Source organism: Salminus brasiliensis, chromosome 13, assembly GCF_030463535.1.
Source record: "Salminus brasiliensis chromosome 13, fSalBra1.hap2, whole genome shotgun sequence".
Classification (NCBI taxonomy): domain Eukaryota; kingdom Metazoa; phylum Chordata; class Actinopteri; order Characiformes; family Bryconidae; genus Salminus; species Salminus brasiliensis.
In genome coordinates, this window is record NC_132890.1 from 6,964,152 (window position 1) to 6,975,356 (window position 11,205).

The window sequence follows — 11,205 nt, forward strand, 5'->3', positions numbered from 1 at the left end:
GGTTCGAGGTTTCGATTTGGCATGGGATGTTTTCGAGGGGTGTTTACACACATGGATAGCAGGTGGCCAAAAATGGACAGAAGTGGAGAGAAGGTCCAAGAGCAAGCAGAAAAGAGAGTATGACATTTTTTTGGAGGGGGGGGGGGAATTGGAGTACATGAACAGAAATGATGGAGAAGAAAGAGAAAGAAAGAAAGAAAGAAAGAAAGAAAGAAAGAACAGGGAAGTTTAGAATAGGTGCTGAAGAGCTGGGAAACACTAACCATACAGGAGTAATAAAAGCATGCAGTGATACAGAATAATAAATTAATAAATACAAGAGTAAGCTAAATCACTGACTAAACTTGCATTCTGAGGGTGTGTTTATACTTGTCAGCTTCGGCTTGATTAAACCGAACCCTGGTGGGATTGCCCTGTTAGTGCAGTTCGTTACAGTAAGTGTGAACGCTGCCTTTCCAACTCTGGTGCACTTTAAACAAGCAGGCCAAGACCGCCTGAGCAGGTGGGTCTCGTCCAATTCTAAACGAACTCGGGTGCACACATGAATGAACACTATACGAACCAAAGGCATCTAAATGAACCAAGGGTAGAGTTGCACACGGGCATGCCATGACAAATCTGCCCGCATCACCAGGGGTGAGCCTCTGTGCATGCTTTAGTTTGGCGAGGCTGTGTCCCAAACCACACACTAACCCACTACTACACAGGGTTCCAAAACTAGCCACCATTAGAAGTTCAGCAATTAGTCTAGCTCCAGTCAGTAGTCAGGGAAGATTTTTCCACTAGTTATTAAGTGGATCACACAGGATCTGTTGACACACCCACCTTATGCAGACCTATATTTACTGCCTTCGGTCATACGAGCATCATATTTGTCCGTTTTCCCCTTTTGGTTCGATTGCAAATATATCCGTATGAACGCAAAGCAAACTAGGACTAAACTCTAACAGTGCATCAATGTGTCTTGCTTGGTCTGGACCAAAGGAACTGAACTACAAGTATAAACCCACCCTTAAACACTGCATTTATGCACAGCGATGAATATTCAGATTAGTAGCACCACAAATAAATAAATAAATAAATCCAAACTCAGCACTGCAGGCATGCTTCAGAAAGATGAATACGTTCCTAAATTGCTAGATAACACAGTTCTGCAGAGGCTGATGAATTAGATACACAGCTCAGTTGAAAAAGTACCCCCCCCTCCCTTCTGAGACCCTCAATTTTTTTCCCCACATTCGTCACACTAAATGCTTTCAGATCTTCATGCATAATGTAATATAAGACAGAGAACGTGAGGCAGCATAAAACACAGGTTTTAAATGATCACATCATTTACTGAAGGAAGAATAAATGACTATACTGCTGTTTTTGGAGATAATGGCTCAGACTGGGGTTCTCTGACAGCCCAGGGCCTAAGAAATGACTCTGTGACTCTTTATCAGAGTGAGATATTTCAAAACTCTCTTTCTCATCTCTTCTGGAACTTTTTTGCCTTTTTTTTGTTCAGTCTACATCACAGTACAGCAATTTAAGTGACATTAGGATTTAGGGGCGTTCTCACACCTATAGTTTGTTTGCTCTGGTAAAACTGGAGGATTTCCCCCCCTCGGTTTGGCTTCACAACAAACCATGTGAGGAGATTCTCTTCGTTTGTGGGCCAGACCTGTCTGTTAAGCTGGAAAGTAAATACAGAAAGATGGTCCTGTGTTCTGGACTAGTGCAGATGTCTGTTCAGTTAAAGGTCCTCCGCATTTGGCAGTAGTGAATCAGTGGTAGTGAACACACGCACACACACACACAGAGCGGTGGGCAGCACAAACTCCAGAGCCCAGGGAGCAGAAAGGGTGTAGGGTCTTGCTCAAAGACCCAACAGTGGCAGCTTGTCGAGCCTGGGTATCGAACCCACAACCCTGTCATCAATAGCCCGGAGCTCTAACCGCTGAGCCACCACTGCACCGGAGATGCCGTTCATTCATTGATGTATTAAATATCCGGGCAGTACAGCAGGTTAACACCTGGCTGTGGGAGCAGTTTAGCTCAAACTTGCAGAGTACACTTGACAGTTGGGTCAGGAGTTTGTTTGGGGCCGGGCCAAGACCAACTTCTCTCCAGGTTCTTGATGAGGTTGTTTTGGTCCACATCCAAGTGTGATTACTGTACCTGTCCAAACAAACTGCAACAAAGTTTACCTGGACTAAAAAGTGCAGTGAAAATACCTTGGAGAGACCCAGCGTTAGTTTGATTCCAACCATTAATTACACACTCTAGGGTGCGACATGGCTGGAATTTTAGGAAGTGAACTTTCCCTATGGTTTAGCGATATCTCTATAGGCCATCTTTGCAACACCGCTGGGCGGTTATTCCTAGTCATACGAGACCTGGTTTCAATAACTGTGAATGGGGAAAGACCAAAGAAATACCACAATCTTACAGGAGGTCAGATAATCGTGAGAAAAACCTCATGTTTGTAGCGTTTGGCTCAGTAATGCACAAAGAAATGAGATGTTTTTGTGTCTCGTTCTGGCTACTGCAGATCTTCACATTGGGGGGGTTCTCTGCTTGTGGCATAAGCAGCAATCTGACAATTTTTACTTTTGTCTTCTACTGTTAAGAGACGCCATGTTGAGCGTTACGTGAGCTCCCATTCAAATTTTATGCAGACAAGCATCCAGGCTTTGTTTCATCCTGACACCGGCGTGTCCTGGGTGTCCAAACAGCAGAGTCGCTGGCTGTCTTTAATCACAGACTGCAGACCCACCTCTTCCGAGAGGACTTGGGCAAAATGTAGAGTTGAGTATTATAGACTTTGGTGTTCAGTAGTTTGTAGGCTTAAGATGTATCTTTGGATCCCAGTCTATACAAACTAGCTAAGAGCATTTTCTGAGTCAACAGTGAAGCACTTTTGTAAGGCGCTCTGGATAAGAGTGTCTGCTAAATGCCTTATATGTAAATGTCTGATATTTTTCCTTCAATAAAAGAAAAGATCACTTAAAATCTGTATTTTGTGTTAAAAAGAGTGTTGTCTGAAGATCAGAAACACTTCATTAATAATTATAACATTATCTAAACAATTAATCTGGTGCTATCTGTGCTAAATAAGGTCAATATCAAGTGACAAACAACACACATTGTTAATGTGGTGTCAGTGGCTATGAGAACGGCACACTCAAACCAGTCCAGTGTCCTCATAAGGAAAAAAAAACAAGCTAAAAACGGAGCAAGGTTAGACAATGCAGCCTTTCTGCAAACCATTAATGAGGTTACAGAGTTCCAACATGAGTGTGAGTGTGTGTGTATATATATATAAAAAAAGAGTGTATGTGTGCAGACCAAACGCATCCACAGGCAGAGCTACCTTTAAATGTACCCGTATCCTCTTCGTCGGTGAGGTTCTCCAGCCATACACCTGACTGGAGCTCCCTCTCCCAGGGACAATACTCCCCCTCTGCCAGCCCACACAATTACCCCGACACACACACAAACGCAGCAGGGTAGAAGAGACAGGTGCCACAAACATACATGGATGACACACACACACACACACACACACACACACACACACACACACACACACACACACACACACACACACACACACACAGAGAGACAGACAGACACACACACAGCAGGGGTGGAGGGAATGAGGAGAGAGGGACAAATTGAGGATGGTGTTTTCACAGTACAGGATGACAGACAGCATGGTCAGACACTTAAAAGCAACCTGCCATTACATTCACAGAGCAATAAGGTCAACAACTTACTATTAGCCACTATACTGAGAGGTGGGTGGTGCACCAGTGTAACAACACATAATGTGTATATACATTAAAGACATTTGGCAGAAGCTCTTAACCAGAGGGATTTACAGCTTTAATAAGGCACAGGCAGGTGAATGCATTTGTAGTCTTGGCAAAGGACCCAAGGACCCAAAGGCTCAAGGTTGGTTCATATCTAGTGCAGACGCAGATGCGGCACAATGTCCACACTGCACTTCCTGAAGGGCGGTGTGAATTTAGCCAATGAAGAAATTAAGTGTTAAGGGTCATTAAAAAATTCTAGCTAATGAACGCCATCATGCGCTATTTCAATATTTGAGTGGCCTGCAGTAGGCATGAACCAGCCTTTATTTGTGTAACATGTTGATCTTGACTGGGTTAAAGAATCACACCCAGTTTGATTACAAAACAAAAACAAACAAACAAACAAAAAACCCTTAAACAAATAAAGAGACCTTCAAGACAAATTAAAATAAAAAACAAACAAAAAAAATAAATAAATAAATAAAAACAAATAATAATAAAACATATGAATACAAAAATGCAAATTAGGCAGAAAGTTAACATTAATACAAAAAGTAGTGGTTCTCCATCAGCTCCATCCATCCAGCTTCTCATAGGAGTCTAGCATTATTTACAGGTATCATTCAATCAGGTGAGCTGATGGTGGACTTGAACACATCCACGCTCTGGCTGGGGGCATCCAGGAGAAATTTGGACCCAAGTGTTGTTCTTCAAAGTAGCTATATCTGTTTTTTTTTTTTTATTATGAATTTGAGGTCATACCACCCACCCCTAATGTATTGTACTGTTACTATTATAATTATTATTATTTCATCACATCTGCAGTTTGTGTGAAAATCTACTGACTCTTGTTTGCCCCTACAAGATTTAACAAATACCTCTCCATTGGACACAAAGCCGACGATATCAGCAATTAATTGCCAGTCAGACAGGGACAGATGCAGCAAACACAGAGACTGAGGTGGACGTGGAAATGGGAGAACATTAAACACACAAACATGCTCACAGCAACCTCTCCAAACCAACAGACGTTTCCCCTCATAGTCGCTTTTCCATATTTCAGCAGGTCTCGCAATAATGACGTCTGGAACGTTCCTCTAAAGGGACAATAAATAAAGAAACTCAACTTACCATCACTTGATTCTTCCTCTTCTTCCTCCTCCTCCCCCTCCTCATCTTCCTCCTCCTCTTCTTCTTCTTCCTCATCCTCCTCTTCCTCTCCCTCCATTTCTCCATCCCTGTGTTCTCCGTCTTGCCTGCCTGCCCCAGCGTCGCTCCCACCCTTCAGTTTGGCGTGGATCTCCACAGCCTCCTTCCAGGGAACCCCTCCGAGATCAGAAGGTGCGGCCGGCTCCGGCTCCGGCTCCTCGTCCTCCTCCTCCATGTCAGACTCGGAGCTGCTGCAGAGGGAAAACAGGAAACAGACATGCAGAGTCACTGACGCACAGTACCACTGATGCACAGTACCACCCTCACATACCCCTCTTGGTGCTGTGATGTGATGCGTCATGTTTGTTATTGTGATGACATCATGAGAACGGGGCACAGGGGTGCCCGGCCTAAAATCTGTACCAGATCCCACATATAAACACAGACTCAATGAAACGGCCATGACTTACAGAAAGATCCAATTTCATAAGAGCATACCTCACCAGTTAGCCTCCATTAACACTACACAGACAGCCCTGATGCTATAGATCTATCCCGCTCGATCTATTGTAACTGTGACTGTTCATAACTTTCCATATATTTATTATTCATAATTCATAAAAACCTCAAAAGACTACACATCTGTGGCAGTTTGAAAAGTAATTGGCTAGGATGAAGTTGGCTGATAGACGAAGAAGGTGTGAGATGTATGTCCTGAAGGGCGGTGTGAATTCATCCAATGAACATGAACATAGCATGCCTTCAGAGCATCATTTGAAAAGTAATTGGAAAGTTCTAATAATTGGAAAGAAATATTCATATCATTAATTACTAACATTATTATTATGACTCTTTATATTATTAATACAAAAAAAACTTGGCAGTTCTCATGATGGATTCAGAATGGGATGTCCTAAATATGCCTGTATGTGTGTAGTAGCGTAGGTGTCCAAATACTTTTGTCCATATAGTGTACTACAAATCTGGCAGTTGTTCTTTGCATCGTCTCCAAATTTCAAGAAACAAATGGACCAATAGAAATGCTCCGAAATGACATCTCCTGTAGAGCTGTCATTTTGGAGATATGAGGTTTTGTGTGTGCGTGACAATGACATCATAATTAGCATTATTATTAATATTACATTTATATTACATTTCATTTGAAGCTCTGTGAATATGTGCATGTACTGCTTTGCAGAATAAATAAATAAATGGATCAGAGTGCCCTTCTCTACAACTGCAAAGCAGCGTACCTGGAGCCATCATCAGCCTCGGTTCCTTTATCCAGCACACTGCTGAGGTTGTGTTCTGCTAGCGTCTCCTCAGGAACCTCCTCCAGCTCCTCCTCGCGCTGCATAGACAGCCGGTAGTTCTCCAGCTCAATGCGCTCGGGGGTCCCTCTCAGCCGCTTGGCCAGGCTGGGCTCGCCTACCCCGTTGACTTCTGGAACTGCAGAGGGACAGTGAGGGAGAGATGTTGAATTTGGAGATTAAACACGGGGAGGGCGGGACTCTGTGGACTGTAGGTATGTAGACTCTGTGCTCTGCAGACTTTCAAGGATGTCCATTAACCTCTAGACACATCATGGGCACGGGCTTAGATATGTTTATTGCTTTAAAAATAGGAAATAAGTAATAAAATTATTTAATACTTTGTATTAAAAAATCTTAATATATAGATAAATCTACAAAAGATCAGCTCGTGTTGAACCTGTCCTGTGATCTCTATTAATCCTAGAAACTTGCTAATGTGCTGGAATGGTGTGTATTCCTACAGGTAGTGCTGAAGGAGTGTGTACAAAAGCCAGCCTAGTTTGCCAGCATTAGCGGAGTCAAAAGAGGTCACTTTCAGATCTAATCAATACAAACAGACAGACAAACACAAGCTTAGTACTGTCTTGTGAAATTTATTTATGCATGTTATTTATTAGCCTACATCAAATGATGCAAATCAGAAATTTAAATATATTATATTATCAAATATATTCCACATGAACTCAAATACAGAAAGTTGGTACCTTGCCTTTTTCCCATCCTACAAAGCAACGTTTAGGGTTACAAAGTCTCGCCTAACTGTCTAATTCTCTGATTATCTCTGAGTTGGACATGTGTGATGAATTAAAGCATGACATCCCAACTGCTATCAAAGCAACAATGGGAGTAACAATGATGTGGTCCTCCGAGGAAAAGCTGAGCAGATTCTGAAGCAAATATATATTTAATAATTAAAAAGAGCAAGGCGAGTATGTAAATGTGTGGGTGGTGGGTAAAGAGTGCAGCATGGTGCTAATAGAACAGCAAAAACCCCAAACTACCTGAATGAGTTCTAAATATAAGCCCATCAGCCATAACATTAGCACCACTAACAATCTTCGTCTACAGTGGCATCTGCCAAAGGATGGATATACTAGTCAGCAAGTGAACAGTCAGTTCACTTGGGCAAGCAAAAGGATCTGAGCTGCTTGTGAAGGCTAGACGACTGGGTCAGAACATCTCCAAATGCATGCAAGCTTTTCAGCATGCAGTGGTCAGTATCTATCAAAAGTGCTTCAAGGAAGTACAACTGGTGAACCGACAACACGGTCATGGGCATGGGCCATTCACAACTCCCAGGTCTTGTGGAGTCCAAGCCTTGAATGGTCAGGTGGTGCTAATGTTATGGCTGATCGGTGTACTGTACATACTATCAGTATCATTTTGGAGCACAGCTCAGATTATATGTTATTATCATATTTATTATCCTACATCTTATATAATGCTTAAAAATGTCCATATTTCTGACTTTTTGATGAACTCCGAGGTGGTCTTGTGTGTGACGAATTAAAGCATGACATCCCACATGCTTGTTGCTAAGGCAACAACGATGTCTGAAAAAAATAAATAAATAAATAAAATCCTCCCCTGAAAAAACAAGTGAAGCTAAACTATGCTAAAGCTGAGGAAGAGGAGTAGCTTATGCTTATTAATACGATATATTTATACTGATAAAACGCATACTTCAAAAAGAGCAAGGGGAGTATGTGAATGTGTGTTGTCGGGTGAAGAGTGCAGCATGGTGCAAATTACAATAACAGTACAGTGACAATGCTAAAGAATAATGTAAAAAATAATTAAAGGTAAAATATAAAACAAAAAAAAATAATGTAGCAAACTTCCTAAAACTACCTGAACAAGTTATTAATATTTATTTTGTGAGAAAAACTGAATTATGCGTTAATACCCTGGACTTAAGTGACCTGAGCTAAGCAGACTACTGCAAATACAGACAGTGTTCAACCTTAATCAAACGCACATTCAGGTTTTAATATAATCTTAATAATATAATCTTTATGATGAATTTTACTAATATATAACCTGTCACTAAAACCCATTAAGACTATATTTACTACTGGATTAGCAGAATTAGTACAAGTAAAGGTCTAAAGGTCCTGTACGAAGACATTTCCCTGCTATGTGAATCATGTTGGGGGGGTGAAATGCATTACAGGAATGGGGTTAGTTTGCAGTAAAGGCTTTGAAATGCACAAACACCAAGAAAAGAGGGAAAGACAGAGGGCGTGATGGGCTACAGCTACTACAGACCAATCACAGGCACTGATGCAGGCACTAGCTGAGCGAGAGGCTGCTCTGATAGGAGAGGGGAAAGGTAAAGCTTACAGAGTCATCCAATCACAGGCACTGATACAAGCGCTACTACAGCGATTACAGGGCTTCACTGCTAGAACATTACAGGAACAAAACCACAGGCACTAGTACAGGCGGGAACTAGAGACAAAAGGTGGAAGAGAAGAAGATTTCAGCAACAGAACGGTAGAAACCAGGCAGCAAATAAACCATACAGTGTCCACATATTTATGAAAAAAGTACATAACAGAGTGCATGCAGGTTAAAATAAATAAATAAAAAAATAACACCAGTCAAGTTCAGTTTAAAGGGAATTCCAGCTGAATTTGTTGATGATTGCAGAAATATATCAACTATAATAATAATTTAAAAGAGTGATTTAGGAGTTTTCATCTGAATTGGTGCACTGGAGAGAGACACAGTGAACATTTAATAATGCCTTTAAAGCCACAAAGCAGATGGTTTTGAATATCTTCAGATACAGTTTTGACCTAAAATTTATTTTTCTAATCAAAATACATTCATGTGAGAATCATTATGGCCCAATGGTACCCAAATGAAATGTACTATATTATCACTTTACCTCGAAAACGGCAACTTTGCAGGGAAAGGAAAAAACCTTCTTAACTTTCAATGGAAGTCAATGTAAAAAGATTTGATGCTAAGAGCATTTCTATTGGCCGTTTATCATCAATACATTTTGACGCAATGTAAACAAGAACAACTGCCAGATTCATAATACCGTTCACATAGAACAGTATATAGACAAAAGTATTGGGACACCTAGAGGCGCTTTTATGACATCCCATTCTAACCCCATAGGCATTAATATTGAGCTGGTCCCCCTTTGCGCTAAGCTCTAACAGCACCAGCAGGTCTGGAGCTCTGCTGCAGTTATTGAGTCAGTTGGAGACTTTTCTGCACTCTGCTCTGAGCTCAGCACTCGGCCCTGACCCCGCTCTGTAACTTTACATGGTCTGAGACTCTCTGGCTGGGTTCCTAGTCCCTAAACGCTTCCACTGTTCAATAATAATACCACTCACAACTGATACTGAAAAATTTCGCCAGCTGACTTCTTGTTGTTGCAGCGGTGTCTCCTATTACTTACAGAACCACGCTGGAGTTCAGTGAGCTCTTCAGAACCCACACCCATACTTTCACTAATGTATGGAAAGGCAGACTGCATGGCTAGGGGCTTGATGTTGTGCAACTGTGGCAATGTGACTGTATGAAACATCTAAATTCAATGATTCAAGAGGTGTGTCCCAATACTTTTGTCAAGAGACACAAGCTCACTGATTATTTTGATTTGGACAGCAAATAGAATAGCTGTTTTTGTAATGTACAGATATTGACCTTTAGTTGTCTTCACTACCACTGTAAAGTAGCTTTAGAGGCATTAAATACTTCAGACGTCCATCACTTACTATAACTACCACTGTAAACAATTCCAACTGGACAAATTCTGAAAATTCACTGAAATTCCCCATGACCCACTTTCTCCACTTCTCTGCCCATCAAAGATCCGTAATTTTACACATTATCCAAAGTCACACGTCCAATCAATTTACAAATAATCCTCAAAATACACACAACAAGCAACACATCACTGGAGCCCACACTTCAGCAGTGTGTGGTGTTCAGAAGGTCGTCTCAGATGCTCTGGTAGAGAGGGAGCATGCTAGAGGCTATTGAGCAGGAGGTTCAGAGTGAAGCAGGAGAAGAGGTATAAGCAGTAGGTGAGGAGGAAGGGGAAGTCTAAGGGGTTGTGTGCCACCTGGTGGCGAGTCCAGGAGAGTGCGCGCCGCAGCGAGCGCACCGAGCCCCCCACCCCGGAAGAGAGGCGCAGGACAGGGCCAAGAAAGGAAAGGCGGGTACCTGAGGGCCGGCGCTCCGCAGGGACCTGAGCGACCGCCGCTCGGCCGGGTGCGTCCACAGTGACCGTAGCTACCGCTGGGGCCTGGGGCTCCTGAGAGCAGAGAGAAAAAGACTCAGATTCTATTCACTATTTTGACAAAAGTATTGGGACACCCATTCATTCATATTTGCCTCCAAAATCAAAGTCTGTTTTGCTGGAATAACTGCCTCAACTGTCCCAGGAAGGCTTGCTACTAGATTTTAGATTTTGGAGCATTGCTGTGAGGATCTGATGGAATTCAGTGACAGCAGTGTTCGTGAGATCAGGATGTTAGGATGCTTCTTTTTCAAAGAACATCCATAAATCACTCTGAATGAGTGTTTGACAACTCCTGTGCATGTAAATGCACTGTGACCATCTAGTCGATCTACACAGTATCATCCAGATCAGAAAACTAGACATTATGCACCACAGTATCCTATTGCTAATCATTCAGATGCATCTGAGCAAGCAGAAAACGCTGTGCTCATCGTTGGCATGGCAGTCTGTACCTTTGAGTGGAGAGGAGCAGCAGCAGGAGCAGGCCTCTTCCTCTGGGCCTGCCCAGACAAGCGGTAACAGTAGTGCGGCTTACAGTAAAACTTCCCTACAAGACAGGAGCACACGGTCAGTCAGCATATCAGTCAATATCCAGCAAGGTAAGCAATGCAAGCAAGCTGACGAACAGAGGAATCTACACCTACTCTAGAGTAAAAAGCTCTCTACAGTGCAA

General features: G+C 42.3%; 1 protein-coding gene across 18 annotated transcripts in view; it reads right to left on the reverse strand.

Annotated features, from left to right (window-relative positions):
* The window catches only part of mical3a (microtubule associated monooxygenase, calponin and LIM domain containing 3a), a 129,743-nt gene that overhangs the window by 33,209 nt on the left and 85,329 nt on the right, over positions 1 to 11,205 (reverse strand). For 13 of the 18 annotated variants that reach the window (XR_011980778.1, XM_072694907.1, XM_072694910.1 and 10 more), the window contains 5 exons: positions 10,985 to 11,079; positions 10,454 to 10,544; positions 6,206 to 6,401; positions 4,935 to 5,203; positions 3,359 to 3,448 (listed from right to left, as the gene is read on the reverse strand). Coding sequence is in view for 17 of the 18 variants with exons in the window: in XM_072694907.1 (XP_072551008.1) it covers positions 3,359 to 3,448; positions 4,935 to 5,203; positions 6,206 to 6,401; positions 10,454 to 10,544; positions 10,985 to 11,079 (741 nt within the window). In the remaining variant the exon portion in view is untranslated. The remainder of the gene's footprint in view (positions 1 to 3,358; positions 3,449 to 4,934; positions 5,204 to 6,205; positions 6,402 to 10,453; positions 10,545 to 10,984; positions 11,080 to 11,205) is intronic. The other 5 variants (XM_072694913.1, XM_072694915.1, XM_072694912.1 and 2 more) reach the window with 1 other exon arrangement.